Here is a 20,174-nt window from a genome sequence, read left to right on the forward strand (position 1 = left end):
ATTCACCAGGGACAGAGTGGGGAGCAGAACAGGCAGATCTACGAAGTACACTGCTGAGGGGAGCAGTGGGCTGGTCAGGAGAGGTCTGCAGTGCCATCTCCTCTGGGGGCAGGTGGGGATCGAACTCCTGAGGGAAGTGACTTAAGCTTCTTAGTGCTGTGCTTTAACCCACTGTGCCACCGGGAGGGCCAAGAGACCATAGTTTTATTGTGCAGTCACAGTGTAGTCTAGTTGATAAAAATTCATTAATAGGTAACTTTTAAAGTTTTGTAAACCTTATAGATTCCAAGTTCAGAAAGAAAAATCATAGTTACATTGGTTATCTCCACTTAGATAATATAATTGTCACTTGAAAAAACAGTAGCTAAACATCAGAATCAGAACATTTTACCCATTATGTCATCACAGAAAGTCTCTTAATTCACATAATCTTCATTTTTTTAAAAAAATATTTTTATCGTGTTAACATTGGTTTACATCATTGTTCCCATAAAAGAGTGTAAGACTAAGACGCCCTCTTCATGCATATATTCTTAACACTTGCTTCTTTTATTCTGCATGACAATTTTTAAGTGAAAGGTTAGCAATATGAATTCAGCACTTAAGGCCACGATACAAAATTGAATAAAAATTCAATTTTATTGACTAAAACTTCTATAATGTACCCCAAAAGACTACTATGTCACTGATTTTTTTCTGCCTAGTTGATCTGTACAACACTAAATGTTTCTGTCTGAATATGGTGCTACCTATTACCATTGTAGAAAAAAGCCCACAGTATAAAAATTTAGAAAGGGAGACATACAGAACTGGAGCAAACTGACATTACTGGTTTGAGACAAGTTTCTTAAGGTATGAATAAAAAACGTTGACTCTTAGAGTTAATAACTTTTGATCATCAAAACACACCATGTATTGCATATTTTCAGTGCATATGAATGACACCAGGATTAACATCATAATATAAAGCAACAAACTCCTGCATACTAGTAAAAAATGTATGGTGTGATTGTGCAAAAGAATAATGAACACATACAAATAAAAACCTGAATGACAATAAAGATAGCAGTACAATCAACCTCATTTGTAATCAGAGAGAAACAAATAAAAAACACAATAAGGTGAGATGGCACATGGGTGATTTGGTGATGGAAAACTGAGATGGAAAAAGGCACAAAAATATGTAAAAATAAACTACTAGAAAAATTTAAAAAATGATGATTTATCATCTCATATAATATTGGCTGTTTTAAAAACTTGAAAATCCTTAGTTTTTGTAAAGTCATAGAACAAAAGAACAAATTTTATGCAAGTTGTTTGGAATACACTTTGTCATGACCACTTAATCATGTGAATTTTTTATGACCCAACAATAAGTGAATTGTCCACCAAATCACATCCCACAAGTGGTCATAACAGCAGAATTTGCATAGTAATCTTAGCTTATTTGTCAATATTAAAATGAATAAATCATTATTTATACAATAGAAATTACACAGCAGGGAAATGAGTGTAGCAAAACTGGAAATGAGTGAACTAAGTGAAAAGAAAAACAATGCCTTTTATGTAATGTCCAAAAGCAGGAAAATTAAATAATATATTATTTGGAGAAACATGATAAAACCAGAAAAAAAAGAATTTCCATTTGAAAAAGGCGTCACCTTTTCAGTGGCAGGGTCTTTCTAACAAAGGGAATTTTCTGGTAGTTTTCTTTATTATTATTTTAACTATTAGTTATTTAAGTTACTGATGTTTAAATTCTGTATTATGTAAAATCATATCTAAAATGTTTTTTTATTAATCATTAATAGCCTGTGCTCATTGATAAATTAATTTCTTACCTTTTAGGTCTTAGTCTCTGTATATGCAACATAAGTTAGGATAAATGTTCACTAAATTTTAGGTACCTTTTTGCTCTAACATTCCTTGATATCATGAAATAAACACAGTTAAGACAGATGATAGTAGGTTCCATTTGGATAAATTCCTCTCCAGATAATGGATTTGGAAGAAATCCCAGGAATAGCTTCTTAAATCCACATCTCTGACATCACTGTCTTTGTTTAGCTAGTAGTTTTTCAAAGATATTAAACCATTATTTTTATGTGTCTTGCCTTTATCTCACATTACACTTGCACAATAACGGAATTATTTTCTCCTACATATTGCTTGTTATTAAAGTCATAGCTTTAAATTTTTTCTCCTTATTTTACTCTGCAGCTCCTATGGTTAAGGACTATGACTGAAATTTTGTATCCAACCAAGAAGAGCCTAGTATAGAGAACTACAGCCTTTATAGGATCTTAGTGAACATAACCCCTCTTTTAGCTCTTTTATTCATCTCCCCAAAGTTAATTCATCTTGCTCATCTTCTTAATTTGTCAGGGAGGAAGATGCTAGGTAGATTCAAATTGGAAAAACCTCTTCCATTGTTCTTCTAAAAACCTTTCTTAGCTTTTTTCATAATTTATATGTGCCCTAAAGTTTTCCGTTCAAACAGATGTCCTGCTTGCTCTGAATAGGTTCTTATAAACGCCCCATCAAGACAAAGCAAATAAGACCTTTAATGAAAAGGAACTTTAATACAACTCAGTAAACCATACATAAAGGCAAAGAATATAGTTTCTAAATCAAGCAACTAAAGTTACCCATCCCCTTGTGGGATTGGCCCAAAGCAAGGCCTAAAAGCCTGTCACAGTCTAAAGTACCTTTTGGCCGGGACCCATAGAAAAGGGCCAGAAAAGTCCAGATAAGTCTGGGGGGAAAAGAGCAAAATCAAAATCAAGATAAAAGCTGCCGTTGTCAGTCTCCCCACGGGTCTCTCAACCATATCTGTTTGAACCAGTCCAGGCCCAAGAAACAAGAGCTGCTTCGTCACATGTTTCTCTGCTCCATGTGCCTCCCTCTGGTCTTCTTCTGACTCTTCAATCTCTTCCTTCTCCAATATCCTCTGTCTAGCTTTCTTCACCTCCATGGGTGGGGCTTTGTCCACCTTTGGGTGGGACAGGGGAACCAGGATGCTCCCCTTTTCCTGGGGACCACCCTGTTACAGTGGTAGAAGAGAATACATGTTCATTTAATAATGGAGATGTGACTTTTGGAGTCCACTGACTAGCACAACATTTCATAAGTCTTTGTTATTATTTCAAAACATTCATACATATTGTGCATTCTATAGAATAATAAATCTATGATTATTTTAAACTGAAAATATTTTAAATTAATTATTGGTTAATTTACCCTTCTCTTTACTTCATTAAGTAAAATTAAGTTTTCAGTTATATATATATATATATATATATATTATATTCAACCTTTAGCTTGGAGTTCCTGGTCACTCCACTGTGTGTCACTAGTGGCTTGTCTGCCCCCACTCTTAATAGTATCAACTCTGGATTCGAGTGCTCTTGCACTGTATCCTGGGTGTCCCACTTTCTTAGAATATCACATAGTAAAAGATTCTTGTTCATTACTAAACTTTAAATCCTTGCCTAGTTTCTTTATAGAGTTTTAAGATCCAAATATATTAAATATTATTTCAAGCACTTTTTCACATGGTAAAGTTTTATGTGTACTATGCCTAACTACTAGTATTAATTTTGCTTCCTGTCATTCTTCCATAGACTACTTAAAAATCAACACTAACATTCCCAGTCCTTTCTTTTCCTCAATCTCTGTTCATATTTGACTTATAAAATTTTTCCTATGACATGTTTGCCATAGAGCTTTTTTTTATATCTTCCTTCACCACTCTAAAGCCTTCTCTGATTCCCCTTCTCTTTACTATGTCTGCAGTCCATTCTCTATATCTGTATCGCTTTGAAAACATTGTTATCGACTTTTAACAATTATGTATAGACAACATGAGATTCAGAGATGATAGCCTACTTTCATGAAGTTGATATTTCTAATAAAGGGAATGGATTAGCAAACAACAAATAAAGAAAGAAAACAACAAGTGACATAAGTTCAGAGCACATGAGATATAGATTGAGTAATCAGGAAGGTCTTACTGGAGATGTGATGTAAATCTAAAGAAGAAAGCGGTTTTGAAAATATCAAAGAAGGAACATCATTTTAGGTAGAGGGAATTGCTATTGCAAAAATGTCTAGGAGTTAGAGAAATTTCCATGCGCTAGAATTGGAATTAAATCAGTAGTGGACAGGGAAATGAGTTGTATTAAATGAGGTCAGAAGGGCAAGAAAGGGTCAAATCACACATGGCTTTGAAGGCATTAGAGTTTATATTTCATTGTAAATGAAACAACCTGTTACTGGGAAGTGTTAGCCATGAAGTGACTAGATTTGATTTATATTTATAAAGATTGCCTAGATTATTCTGTGAAAATGTATTAGAGAGATAGGTGGCAATAGTCCAGGAAAGAACTGATGGTGGTTGGAATAGAGTGGTAAAAGAAGAAATAGAGTGAAACAGAGAAGACAGAATTTATTGACATTTGAGAGGAAGAATTGCCAACTAAAGCACATAGATGAGAGAGTACATGGAAATATGAAATCAAGTATAGTGACCACACCTATTTTTTCATATTGGCACTTACAATAATTCTTTATATTTACCTGTCAGTTTTCTCTATAGATTATGAACTTTTCCAATATTAAAATGACATGTAATTCAGTTCTGTATGTTTATTTTATTTTATTGCCAATACTGGGTGGTAAATAAATTTTAATAAAGTTTCTCTATAGCATGCCTTTATTACTACATATAAAAAGTAATGTTAAATACTAAAATATTTCCATACTACAGTGATAACAGTCATAAATTATATAGATAAGGACTCTGAAATTAAGGAGATAGAGTTCTGTTTCAAGAAAGTATTGTGACATTTATTATGACCAAAGAATAACAATATATTCATAAATAATATATAAATAACATAATAATCAAGAAAATCCATCTTTAATGAAATCACCATTCCAGTTTGCAAACATGTCACTGGTTCCATCAGATTTTAATTATATGAACAACATCCTTTTGTGGTTAATTATAATATCTACATATCCGTTTCTTAACTCACCAGCAAATTGTATTAACATCCATTTTAAGAGTCTGATGGACCTTGGACAACTAATTGTGTTATTGCAAGGAAATAAATGGAAATTTATGATTTGATCAAATGCATTCTGTGTAGTTTTGATAAGGTAGGTCATGCCCAACTAATCTCTGGAAGTTCTTTGAAGAAATACTACCATAGCACATAGCTACAAATTTAGTAGCTATGATACATCTTGATTTTTTTTTAAAGCATTTGATAAAGTACTATATCATAGAGTCATAACTAGATTATGGTCATTGAGTATGAGAAAAATAGGGTGATAATTAGCTAATTTGGTTATAGGAAAATTGTTTTCTGATACATTAAGCATATGCTTTCAGATCCTAATTTTATATGTATGTAGGTAGGTATGTGTGTGTATATGCATGTGTGTGTATTGTATTTACACATACTGTATTTTAATTCTAAAGGTTTAATTGGAAATTTATCATATAATTGTTAAAGCACTGTAGTTGGTAATCTATTTATTTAGTAAACATTTACTTGGTACCTAATGTTTGGAAGCTTATCTGCTAGATTATGAGGTGTGTTTTTGCACTTATCATAGATTTTTAAAAGGTTAATATACTTCCCCAAATTATTAGTTATAAAAAACACAAACATTATAACTTTGTAATTGGGAAACCTTGCAGATACCACCTTTCTCAGGTAACAAAAGTTAGCACCACCAGTAGTAGTAAGATAAATTGACATTATATACCTCCTGATCAAAATTCATTGAGAAACACACAATCACGCCTGTGGAATTCTTGACACAATACATATCCTCAGTATAATTAGGAGAATAAATCAGAAAAACTCTAATATGCCTAAACGAAAACATTAAGTGTAATTTTGTCTCATGCCATCACTGCCAACAATTTTTCATCCAGTTTCCAATTGTTTTTCAAGTTCTGTTGATTTTGCCTTCTAGATTTTCTAATTTTAGTGTTAACAACTTAAGTTGGGGAAGTGGTTTTATATTCTTTAATTTTTTTACCCCTTTCAACCCATCTTCCATTCTACTTTAAAGAGTGTTCTTTCAGAAAAGCAGATCTTAAGTCTTTCCCACTATATTTTGGATGAAGTTCAAACCTCTAGATTGGCACACAATGTTCTTTTTTCCTCCACAAAGTTCTTAATTTTCCAGCTTCTTTCTCTCTAATCTTTTCTTAAAACTTCTCATATAAATTTGTAATAGTCATGATGATCTATTTGCTATTAGTTCTCTGAAAATGGTTTCTTGTCTTTATCTTCTAAACCTGGGTTTTAATAGAGAAAATTGATGATAGCAGTTATAAATACATAAAAACAACATTGGGTAGTGATATATCTGGGTACTATTTGAATGACTTTTCTAATGTAGTTCAATTTTTACAATAATTACGTAATAAAATAAATACTATAAATCCATTAAATATTTTATAACTGAAACTTTTCATGTTATAAATCTAAATTATAGGATGATTGAATTAATTTACTGAGAGTTTATGTAGTAGTTATAATGGTAGCTCTCCCAAGTGTTGTATCCAAGAAGCCATTAAAAGTTAATGGCTTCTAAAGAATAAATGAGTGAATATATTTATATGTGTTTCTTCCTTCTTAGGTGGTTTGAATACTTTCTCTGTTTTACATTACCTAAATTAATCATTCTTTAAAACTCAGTTCAGATATTTCTTTTCCATATACACTTTTTTCCCATCCCACTTTCAATATTTTGGGTTTGTATTTGCATGTTTGACTCCTTGAATAGTAAACTTGACAAAGATGAAACACCTTTTTTAAAAAAATTTTATCATAATATATAGCATATAGTCGGAATTTAATATTGTTAAGTAAATAAATAAGAACTGAAGAATATCTTTCTAACATAAGGAATAAGTATGAAAATGTTTGAACAAATTTGGTAGATGAAAAATTTTTTAAATTGGGTATGTAGATCTCATTTAGGGATAATCTGACAGTTGTAGAAATCATAAGTTGCTGCCCTCTAGGTTAAGTGGTATTTATAATTTTAAACCTGGGAACACAGAATGGCGTAGTATATAAAAGTAGAAATTCTATGTTCCAGAGTCCTCTCTTCATTTTATAGAGTGCTATATGTGATCACCTTCTGATTTAATAAGAAGATGGATGAAAGGAGTGGGTTATCAGCCAATTGTTTCCTTTTTGTGTTGGTAAAGAATTTGTAAAATTTTAGAAAGCGTTTAGTGTAATTTTTAAAATAAATTTCTACATTTTCCTATTAATCTTTTTAAAAAGGAGCATCATAGTTCTTTATGGTAGATAGTCTGTGACTAGGATCAGTACATTCATTACTAGTGATTAAATTTCAAGAGTTTTGGAGTATTAAGAAACATTTGCCATTTGAATGGATGCGAGATTTGTATCCTAAACAGTGTTTCTTATGTGTTTTCTGAAACTTCTTATATCAGAGTTAACGTGGGAAGTCTGTAAAGAAGTATCTTTTGAGTCTTACCCTTCAAAATTTCTGATCAAAATTGCTGAACTAAAACCCAAGAACTTTTGTTATTAATGAAATACCATTCAAATATGCACACTAAATTTTAAAACGATTCACCTATGTTTTTCTTTTATTCATTCCCTCATTTAGCAGTATAATTTGAGTATTTATTATACACCTGGCAATATTCTGGGTGCTGGGAGATATTTTTTAAAAAAGCTATAAAGAATCTCTGATTTTGTGAATTTTTATTTCTACTGGGAAGGGGAAGGACAATAAATTATGTAAAATGTTCAGAGATGATGAGTGCTGTGGAAAAGTAAATAGAACAGTAAAAGGAGACTACTAGAGGTCAGGGGAAAGTATATTTAATATAGTATAGTCAGTGTAGATTTCCTAGAGATTATTGCCTGATGGTGGTCAGAGCAAAGTGAAAGAGGATTTAAAAGGATGTTGCGCAACCTAAATAAAAAGTAATAGCAGTTGGAACTGACTGGTGTAAAATATGATGCAACTAGTCAGATTATGGCTCTATTTTGAAGCTAAAAATCAATGGATATTCTGAAAGATTTAATATTAAATGTTAGAGAAAGAGGAGTCATAGTTTATCCAATGATTTTTGATCTGAGAAAATGGTTGAAATGGGGAAGATTATGGGCAGAAGAGATTTTGGTCAGAACAAGAATGCAGTTTAGGATAAAATAAATTCCAGATGCCTCTTAGGTATCCAAATAGGGTATTAATTGGACAAAGTATGAATTAGTACGCAGAGGAGAAATTTGGACTGGAAATGTATATTTGGACTCATCAATATGTATTCTATTATAATGGTGATCAGCTGAGATTACCAAAGAAGTGTGTTCTAAATGGAAATGACATGTAAATAGAAAAGAAATCCAGGGACTGGAAAATAACAGAAGGTAGCAATGAGAGAAGAGTAAAGTTGGAGTTCCAAAGGTGACTAGTGGAGAGAAGTACAGACAGTAACCAAGTAGAGAAAGGAATACCGAAGAGGGAGGGTTCAGCTCTGTGGAACTCTCTGAGCACGTTCATTAAAATAAGTCTAGGAATTGACCACATTACTGTATTTAGTAATGGGAAGGTATGATGGCCATAGCAAGAGTAATTTTCCCGGAGGGAAGAAATTGTGACTAAAGTATCTGGGAGGAGAGCGCATGGAGACAAAATTACTAACAACTCTTTTGAGTTTTACTGTGAGGAGGAACAGAGCAACAGACACAGCTAGAGAAATAAATGTAAATCCAAAGAAGAAATAGCATATGCTTGTTTTACTTAGTAGAGAAATAAAACTGTGTTTAAAGCCTCCTTAGGGGCCTGCGGGTTAAATCTCAGTTCTGCCACTCCTCTGGCCTGAATTGGATTCCTGGCCAGAGAGCTGACTCCATATGGTGCATAGACCTCTCCTTTCTCACCCACTGCTCCCTGTAGAAGTGTATTTCAGTAAATATACCTGTTCTGTTCTCCATTCTGTCTCTGGTGATTCCTTGCCACCCCCCACTTACACTCCAATGGCTTACACTCCATTTCTTCTACACACAGAAAAAGAAAATTGTATTTAGAAAAACATATCAAAACAGTGATTTTTGTGTGGACCCTAGAAAACAGAAAACAGTTTGTGGGAGGAAGAGTTGGAGAATTTAGATAAATGTGATGTTTAGCACATGTAGAATTTCTTTTCTAATTGCTTCAGGTGTTTTTGTTGTTGATCAGTTGTTTTTCTATAGATGTCTAATGCTTGGTATACCAAGACTTGCTGAGTACATGCTTGCTCTGGCTTCAGTGCAAGGGCATTTACCTCAACTATAATCTTTTTCCTTAAAACACATGACTTTTCCCTTGTTGCTTTTGAGTCTTGGCTTGAATATTGTCTTCACCATGAGCTCTACCATGACCACACTATTTGAAATTGAAAGATCCTTGCTCCCTACACTCCCACAATTCTCTTAAACATTTCCTTTATTCATAAATCATTCATAATCCTATAATCCTTTAACATACTACATATTTTATTGCATTTCTTTTTTCATGTTATATCTCCGAGCCCCTAAAATAGATGTTTAAGTATCAGTAAAGCTTGAATTTTATCTCTTTGTTTCTGTCTTCCATTTCAGTAATATAGAAAAGAACCTGGATTACTTATTTTTTTTTCATTGATGGGTTTTGTTTTTCACATCATTGTTCATTTTTAAACAGTGTTTTCTTTTTCCCCCCTCAGGTGTAGTCCCCATAGATTTCCTCCCCCAATTCACCCCTGCATCATCACCATATCCCCTGTGCTCCTCCCTCCCTCCTTCGGACCCCTTTCCCTCCCCTTCCCATGCAGGATGTCTCTAGTTTATCACTGTTCTGTTGTATTGTGTTTTGTATTGTTCTTATTTCCCCCCTGATGTCTTATTTGGTTCTCCTATATTCCTCCCATATGTGAAACCATCCAATATTTTTCTTTGTCCTTCTGACTTATTTGACTGAGCAAAATCCTTCTAGCTCCATCCATGTTGCTGCAAATAGCATTAGTTTCATTTTTGATTGCTGAATAATATCCCATTGTGCATATGTTGATCCAAATATCTGTTTTTGAAATTACTTTATGTCTAATAGATATATCCCTAAAGATACTGACATTGTTCCACTTAAGTTGTTTTGAGTTATTGTTTCTAATAATAAATGGATTTGAATAACTTCATATAGTCTTCAAAGTATTTTCCTATTCACATTACCGAAGTAGTCTCATTTAGTATATTGATAGCCATATGATTATGCAATCTTTGAAATGGCATAAAAATTACAGTTTCTGACCCTTCACAAATTTAAGTCTCTTGGTTAAAGCTCTAAACTAACCTACCTTACTCCCACTTGTTACAGTAGCTTTTGTTTATATAGAGTTACTACTAAATGTGTTGTATTTAGCAGGGTTCTACAAATATCCTTTGATTTAGTTTATTGTAACACTCTAATGTAATATTTGCTAATCTGTCAAGGTTTAATTAGTATTCGTAAGAAGAAATACTTAAATTTGACTACTTATGTTTTTAGCCCAAAGCATTATGTAGAAGGAATCCTTGAAAAATTAACATATATTTGGGCCCTCCCTGGTGGCGCAGCGGGTTAAAGCACTGCACTGAGAAGCTTGGGCCACTTCTGCGTGAGTTAGATTCCCGCCTGGCCTGGAGGTGACCACATGGCGAGGCAGACCTTTCCTGACACACCTGCTGCTCCCCTCAGCAGTGTACTTCGTCGTCGATCTGTCTGTTCTGCTCCCCTCTCTGTCTTTGGTGAATCCTCTCACCCTCCGCATCTCTGGCCTGTACCCCAGTTCCATATGAATAAATAAATAAATTTAAAAAATTAGCATATATTTAAAGCATTTTTGACTATATTTTTTCTTTAAATTTATAAATATTTCAATTACAAATATTCTGTAGCTCTGAAGATTTTAGTTTCCTTGTGCCCAAGGAGGGTTTCTAATATGAAATAAACTTTTGAGATATGGTAATTTTTCTTCCAGGCTGATAAAATAATTTGGATATGTAGATTTGTTTATTTTGTTGCTTCAGTGCTTCTACTGCTTTGCTTCAGTAACAAGGTTGTTTTGTTAGCATCAAGAACAGCACTCCATCTTCCTTCAGCCCTCTCTGTGATAAAGAATTGTTTACTCCCTGATGAGCTTTTTGAAAAAACCAAGTATCTCTTTAAAATAATATAAGAATCTTGAAATTGAATTATTATGAACTAAGTTTTGATGGATTTATTACAATGACATGTAACATATGTCCAGACCACTAACACAGGCTAATCAAATAACTTGTTTTTGGATTTTTAAATTAAAAGTCAGAAATGCACTGACTTGTGAAGTATTAAATTGTGAAAAGCATACAATTTATGTCTTAAAATAAAGATACATTCTTATGGGTCTACTAATCATACGCTCAGGTTTAATTTCTGTTTTATCTGTTCAGAATATATTTTTATATTTCTGTAAAGAAACTTGCCATAAAGTATAATCTTTATATTTTACTGTATTTTTAAATCATAATGTTATGTCTAGTTTACTTTTGAAATTGAAATGATAAATGTTAGTTTTCATTTAAGTATTGCTTATTGAAAAGCATTTACCAAAACAGATAATGTGTTTAAAATGATTCAATTTCTATTAAAATGATTATTTGAAGATTAAAGTGTTTTGAGAAATTTTAGTGATATGATTGATTATCAGAAAGAATAGCAGGAAGCAATTTTGCTGCTTAAAATCATCTGTCTTGTAAGAACTTGTCACACTACGTTAATATCATGTGATATGGGTTAGTAAAATTGTGGCTGATTTAGAAGGAATAATATAATTGATCTTGAGAAACCAGTTCATGTAAATTAATCTACATTTAATCTAAAACACAATTATGAAATCTGTACTATGAAATTATATCAATAAAATTATTTTTTTAATTTTGTTATGTTTTGGCTATTTAACATGCTTACTTTTAGATTTTATTTTTAGGTTTAGGCTTAAAAAGTGAAATACTAGATTTTTTGATAAAAGGCATCATTTTAAAGCAAACATAAAATCACCAGCTACCCATTTTTTTGGTGCTATATTCCCATTGATTTTAACAGTGTTGGTTGTTATTACTTTTAGTATCAACCTGTTTTTTTCCCCAAAACTCTGCCATTTACCTAAAGATATGTATTATTGCAGTTGGTGATTATTGAGTCTACAGATTATATAGCACATAGGAAGTCATAGCTTTCCCAACAGAGAAATTTTTAGTTCACAATGATATCCTTGCAACAGTAGCTAAAAATTGCCTTATTTTTTTTACTTTCTATAAAACGCTTCAGAATTATTAGAATGGCATAACCATGCACCAACTCTCACTTAAGGGGCGGGGGGAAGCTGTTATTGAATCAAAAATAGACAAAGGAGTGTAAAGAACAGTTCCCTGCAGCATTTCTCTCCTTGAGGAATTCATTTTCAGTTAATTCATGATTGTCTGCATTTGTATGTGTTTATTATTTAATGTATATGTGTGTGCTTAAAATCAGCCTTTGCAATATAAGCATGTTCATTAATTGTGTATGTTGATTAAGTATGTAATTGTCATTGACAGGGTTGTTTGCAAAGTCAGTGATAACATGTGGCATTTTACCTAGTGATTAATTTTTGTTGGCCCAAATCACTAGTAACAAAGTAGTTACTCATGCTCAAAAATGCTTAATCAGTAAATAGTTTGTGGATTTATCTCATTTTAGATTTGAGCTCCACTGAAACGAAAATGGAAGGATTATTTCTAGTAAACACAAAAATGAAACCTTTTAGAAAGTCTTATAGTCTTAATCTTTTAAAGCAAATAAGGCCTTTAAAAGGATGTGTTACTTTCTTGTACTTGTCAGTAATGTATTACTTTAAATTTACCATTTTTCTCTCACCTTATTTTTTCCAAAATGATACTTAGTCCATCAAATTTGATCCCTTTAGTGTGATTTATAATGCTATGGTGAAAATGTGTACATGTTCAAATTTTCAAGCATTTTAGATGGCTTTATTTTCAAATTAACCATTTAGTATATGTAGCAAAGATCCCAGTGTTTTAAGTCACTACTGTTTAAGATAGAATGAAATTAATAATTCTATATATTTCAATTAAGTTTAAAGCCATTTATGTAACCTTCAGCATCATTTTAGTGTACTTCAATCTTCAACAATTTTTTATTCTTTTCAAATTATATATCAAGCACTTTGCTTGATACAGGTATTGAAAATGCATACATAAAAAGACAGTGATCCTTCAATGAAAATGCTAAGAAATTGATAGAGATGGAAAATTTGACAATAGAAAAGTAGACTTTATTGACATTTAACCTGTAGCTGCAATATTGGCACTTCATAATATTTTAATTAACATTAACAAAATGCTGTAAGATACTTATATTATTTCTATCTTAAAGAAGGTGGAACAAAGTCCCAGAGGTGGTAAGCTACCCGAATTCATAAAGTAGCAGAGTTGCGATGTAGTTCTTTCATACTCCACATTCCATATTCATTTTCTATTATACTATAGGAACGTCTAATATATCAAGCAGAATGAGGATATAAAAGTTAATATCTAGTCCCTCCCCTGGGAGTTCTAATTTTTATGAAAGCAACTCATAACACCCTCCCTCAAAAATAAAGAAAAAAGGCTATGACTACATCTAGTAACTTTTTAGGTTATATCAATTTAGGACCATCTTACTACCATTTTGGTCAAAATCGGTTCAGGGTAATAAAAAAGGTAATTATACCTTTTGAATGGAAATCTGTTGATTCACTTGTCATTCTTTCTTAATTTAACCTGTGAGAGATTTCTGTGTCATGGCCTTTATATTTATGCTAAATGCTGCTGATTATCCTGAGGGATATTGCATTGCCTTATACAGCTTCTCTTATTTTTGTCCACTGAACATTCAAATAGACAGCTGAGGATGATATTTGCTTTTGAAGTAAAAAATAGTACATAAATTTAAAATTTCCAGGGTGAAAAGAATATGGCAGAATTAATTCCAGGATGAAAGTGAACATTCTGTGCTAACCACCAAATCTTAAAGTTTGCCTTTCAATGATCATGAAATATTTCTCATATTATTCTTTGCCTTTTATGGAAAGGAGTCTTAAAGTCACTTCACCTTCAATCTGAATGGAGAAAACTTATACATAAGATTTTTCATGATCCTAAGAGATACTAACTGCAAATGCCATAGATAAACAAAAACAAAAGTAAAATAGTACCAACAGTACATATGTATGCAAGACATTATTGGTTTCTACGTAGGGTGGTCAACATAATAATCACCTATATTATTCATACCTTCAAGATTCTGATCATTATTATATAGGAACCAGGGTAGAGATGGGGCAGGACAGGTGATAGAAAATACTCTTTTACATTTTGAAGAATATCTCCATAATTTTTGATAGTGTCTGTTTCCCACTCCAGTCTCTTAAGACCCCTGTCATATGCAAGTCAAGTCACTCTGTGTTTATCTGAACTATACTTAAATTATAATCTTATTTCTGATTATTTAAAACAAGCCATATGCCATGAATTTTAAAAGTTGTGTTTTATTGTTAAATGGTTAAAATTATGTGGTGGTCCATTATGCTTTAGTGTGGAATGGTTATACACTGGAAATGTTTTATTTTACTAGATGAAGTCACTTAAAAATGGCCATGCCTACCACTTCTTGGATGTTTACTATGTCAGATTGTGCTTAGCACATAGTCTAGGTTCATCTTGAAGTCTACTGTAACTCTGTGAGAGAAATACTAAGAAAATCAGAGCCGGTGAGGAAGGACCCAGCACCATGGGCAAAAGATGTGGTAAGGCAGCAGTGCCCACTGCAGACCATGTGTATTGAGCAACCTCTCCAGTGCCTGTGATGTTTATCACTGCACCTTTCTCCTTTTGTGACTTAACTAGTTGATGTTTAAGCAGTAGCCCCTTTCACTTAGTTGAGGATGTTATTATCATGTATATGTATCTCGTTATGTGCATGTATATGTATAATTTATATTTGTGAGAGTCTATTAGTTTGATATAAATAAAAATTGTATGAACTAAATGCAAATTAACATTTCACACTTTCATATTTCAGTTTATCGATGGTCGATTGGCAAAACTAAATGCAGGAAGGGGCTTCTCTGATGTATTTGAAGAAGAAATAACTTCAGGTGGCTTTTGTGGAGGTAAAGACTAGTTTCAGTATGATTATCCTTTTTCTGAATAACAATTATTTTCTTTTTTGCAGTTGTTTATGATGTAATTTACTTGATAAATAATACTTTTTATCGTAAACATAAAATGTTTACGTGTATTACTTAATCTTATTACAGCTATGGTATTATTTCATTTTGCTTAATACCAGTTGGTCTGGTATGAGCAGTGGTCTCATGACGTAGTTATACTCTGGCATATCTCTTAATATAACTAGAAATAAGTATCATAAGATAGCAAATAGTTTATGTCTTCCTGTCTTCCCTCCTGACTAGTGTTCTTTGCTAGAAAAATACTATTGAGTATTACTGGGAAGAAATTAAAGAAATAAGATTATGATTGAAATGGTAGATTGTAATATAATCCAGAAAGAAAGTTTTGAATATCACATCTGTTTTACATTTTTAAATAAGTGTATTATTATATACAGGTATTTTCCTTCTTTTGCTTTTCTGACCACTGCAGCTTTAGAGCAAGATTTTCATCTTACCATCCCTGAGATTTCACTTGTCAGTGTGAAAAGAACTAATTTAAGGCAACAGAAGGAGTCATAATTTTTGTATATGTAAAACATCAGCTAGGTGATATTTGATTTTTATTTAATAAATTAGCTTCTTAAGATGTAAGTACCAAGTGTTATAATTATCTAATGAGTTAATGACTTACAAACTGAAAGTTTACACATGATTGCTCCAGTATTTAATCCTGACTCTGGCAGAGAATTTTGTGTGAGTCCTTGAAATGTCCTCTTGTATTCAGCCAGTATTTGTTGAGTGTTAACTAGGTACTCAACACTTTTCTAGATACAGGGTAAATTAAACAAGCCCAAATTTCAGTGTGTTTGTTCTTTCTCTGTATAATAATTTTTTCTCTATCTATAGATTTAATTTAGAAAAATGTCTTTAGTCTGTACTTGAATAAATAGATGCTAAAGTTGAGAAATAAAACATGAAAAGACAAATCGATTACTATTAGTATTAATACTATTAAAATTTCACCAAATTAAATTATTAAATAATTTTTGAACCATAAAAATATATGATTTGGTCATTAAAGGAGGTATAAATGAACTAAACAGTTATAAACTAGACCTTACTCTGATACAAGTTGTCATTTCATTGAAAGTATTTAGCTTCGGAAAAAAACTTATTTTACTTGACTCAGCAGTGAGCTGAATGTGAATGATTCAGTTCTTTGCTTTGAGTTGAGTGAAAGATTTAGCTTCAATGGAACTTTTGTGTTAAAATAAGGCTTTTTACTTTTTAACTCAGACAAGCAAAATATTGTCAGCTCATGGACAAATTGCTTGAGGCACCTATTCAGTATTTACATAACTGCTGTCTCATTATCTTTATTACCTGTGGAGCTACATTTTATATGGAATTGAAAATGACATTGTGTGACAGTAATGGGGTAGAACTGACACTTTTGTATTGTTAAATTCTGTAGTTTTAATGGTTGGTCCAGTTATCTCTTTAGATGTCTTTCCTAGTGGGTTGGGTGTCCTAAAATTTTTCACTAATGGTTTTGTTGTTTAAAAGAGAATAGGAGAATATTGATCACCAGTCATCATTGGACTTACATAATGCTATATTTTAAGTGCAACTTAATGTCAACTACTTTGTTGTTCTTTCTAAAAATTAAAAAAAAAAATTAAATCTTTAACATAATTTGGAGGAACCTATACAGATCCAAAAAGAAAAATATAGTTCAGTAAGTATCAATTTCAGTTGGTCAATGAAAGTAGATTAAAAAATTATACCTGGCTGGTCCAGTGTTATATTTTAGGTTAATGTCTTAGAAATACGTGAAGATAATTTTTAGTAAAATTTGAAATCATGTGAACTATTAAATAAATTAGTAACAGAATTATGAAGATATATATTTATATGTATACATTTACATGTATACATATGGAGTATATGTGTATATATGTACACATGGGAGTGTATGTGTGTGTATATTTCAAATCTATATTGATTGATAAATGTTTCCAAGGCTGTTCCAGGAGATCAGCTTAAAATATTTATTATGCATACTATGAGAAAGAAAACTATGTCATGATATCCATGTGTTCTTCATTGAGAATTGTTTTAGTTTTGTCATTTCTCATAGTAATGTTTATGACAATTGTACATACTTATTGAATATTAATATTAACATGAAAATAATGTTATTATATAGCAGAAACTTGTAAGTACTCTAAAAAAATATTTCATTTAATTCTCACAGCATTCTATAAGGTACTTTGGAAATCTCCATGTTTATGGAGCATTCAACTTAATAATTCTTTCAAGGTCACCAGAAGTACCAGAGCTAAACTCAACGTTTATCTGCCTAGCTTCAAAGCTGCTTCAGTAACTATAAAACGTTTTGATAAGACATTTTCTTAATTAGAAGACATTTCCATACATAAAAAAGTATTCAAGTTCTTCCCTGCTTTGATTGGTTAAAAATCTAACATCCTGTCTCTTAGATATCTCTTAAAGATTTTTTACACATCAAGCACTCAAAAAGATCTCTGTGGGAAAAAAATCAACATTCACTGAAGTTGAAAAAGTTATGTTCCTTTGAGCAAAAATAAATAGAAAATTTCAGAAAGGCATCTTTGCAGCTGCAACTTGTATACTATTTTAATTGGTAATATGCATGGGGCTTTATAAATTTTGTGGCTCTGATTAAACTCATGCAGTGCAGAAAAGTCAGACAGGATATTTCAATTCATGTTGAATCTAGAGTTTTGGTTAAAGACTGAATGTATGCTTGTCTTTCCAAAACTGTGTCCTTGATCATGACTCTAGTCAGAAACTAGAATCATCAAACCATAAATTAAAAGTAAAGTAATGAGAATATTAGCAAATATATAACATGAAGATTATCTATAGAGGTTTAAAAATAATAAAAAGATTCAATTTGATACACACTAATAGTGATTCCTAAGAAAGCAGGTAAGTTTACCCTCCTTGGTGGCTCAGTGGGTTGGTTAAAGCACAGCCCTATGAGGCTGTCTACAGCCATTGCAATACAAGTTCAGTTCCCAGCCTGGAAGGTGACCCACATAACATGGCAGACCTCTCCTGTCCTGCTTGCTGTTCCCCTCAGCAGTGTATTTCAGTAGATCTGCTTGTTCTGCTCCCCACTCTGTCTCTGGTGAATCCTCTTAGCCCTCCACACCTCTAATCTGTACCCCAGTTCTTTATGTATAAATATTTTTTAAAGCAGTTAAAGAATATTGAATATTTCATATATTCTTTTCTGTAATTTTTATATTTAAAATAATACTTCTTAAATGCACATACAATTATTTAAACTTTAAAAGGGAGAAACATTTCCATTTATATAGAAGTAGGGGATTACTCTCCATTAATACTAATTATTTCTTCCTTAGTTTCCTGATACAAGCTAATAAAGTCTTATATTCTATTTTTCCACTATGTTATCAAAGGAATTAGAAGGGGTGTTAGGTAAACATCAGGTTTAATGGTATTTTTCTGGCTTCAACCAAGCTAGGCCAATTTACATTTTTTTGGTATGCAATTATCACTAGATTTTAAACAAATACATTGGACAAGAAAGTCTTTGCCAAGAAAAAAACAGTCATTTAATAGTTGAGTGTGAGAAAACCACTTATTGATTAACAAAGATGATGCTAAGAAATTCCTTAATATGATTTTCATAATCTGGTTAGACTCTGAAGAATTTCTTTTTATATTCATATTCATTTTTAAGAAGAAAATTGGTGTTCTGTTAAACTTTATTAAAATAATCTGCTTGTCTCATTAATTTTGTGAAAATAAGAGCCTTTAACATTTAAAGCACTACAATTTGTATCATTTGTTTTCCTGTTATCTTAGTTTACTTAGAGACTGGACCTTTATACCACATATATTAGATCAGATTAATTCTCACTATTAACTGTCTTTTCAAAGTGTTAGTTTGGTATCTTTCTAATTTCTTTAATAATTGCTTTACGAGATATAAAGGAGGTATCTATGTAACAAATTTTTATTTTATTTGGCAATCTTAGGAGATAGTAATCAGAGTTGATGTCTAATGAATCAAGAACTGAAATATCTACATTCTTGTTCTCTCTCAATTTCTGTCCTTGTGAACTTGGGCAAATAATGTTTATTACCTTAGACTCTTTAGTTGGCAAGTTATTTATGACAATGGCTAACATTTATTGTGTGTCCGTGGTGTCCTAAGTACTACACCAAATGTTGTCACAGCCAGCTTTAGAACCTAATCTTAAACAGTGTAACAGGATAGATTGGATCTGAATCTCAAATCTGTTAGACTCCAAGCCCCCCTTCCTTCTGTTGTGCTTAATTTAGAGAAAAAGAAAAAACTCAAAAGTGTAACATAGGAAAAGGAAGTTTGTGAACTATGAAGAGTGGAATGTAAACTATTTGTTCATCCCAACTCTAAGTCACCTTACTGTTACTTCCTTGAAATTTTTACATACTTATTTTCTTTGTGGATCAGAGGTTTGAAAATTGTTTTCTAGATTGACAGAATGTTTAATGTTATATAGAAATGTTTAAGTAGTTATCATGTAGAAATAGATGTTTATTTTTCATTTTGTTGATTTTGGAGAAAAAGTGAAAATAAAACATTTCAAAATACTGTGACTAATAGCTATGTCTGAAATACATGATTTTTCCCCTAACCATTTTTAATAGGTAAGTTAAAAGTATATGGACAGTATGGATAAAGATATACTACTTATTTTTGTTAGTAAAATATCTTAAAGAAGTACACTGATAGTCCAAGTTTGATTTAAAATATCATTCCACAAGGAAAACATAATTTTTAAAAATGGCTAAGTCAAATACCACCTGAAGCCTATGTTTTTAACATTTTTTCATTAACATAGGGTATTTTATT

At 31.8% G+C, this 20,174-nt stretch overlaps 1 protein-coding gene across 2 annotated transcripts in view; it reads left to right on the forward strand.

Annotated features, from left to right (window-relative positions):
* Window positions 1-20,174, forward strand: part of DENND1B (DENN/MADD domain containing 1B) — a 212,554-nt gene that overhangs the window by 158,611 nt on the left and 33,769 nt on the right. For both annotated transcript variants that reach the window (XM_012726735.1, XM_012726736.1), the window contains one exon: window positions 15,169-15,259. In XM_012726735.1, the coding sequence (XP_012582189.1) occupies window positions 15,169-15,259 (91 nt within the window). The remainder of the gene's footprint in view (window positions 1-15,168; window positions 15,260-20,174) is intronic.

This window comes from Condylura cristata, unplaced genomic scaffold, assembly GCF_000260355.1.
Source record: "Condylura cristata isolate star-nosed mole 26May11 unplaced genomic scaffold, ConCri1.0 scaffold00018, whole genome shotgun sequence".
Classification (NCBI taxonomy): domain Eukaryota; kingdom Metazoa; phylum Chordata; class Mammalia; order Eulipotyphla; family Talpidae; genus Condylura; species Condylura cristata.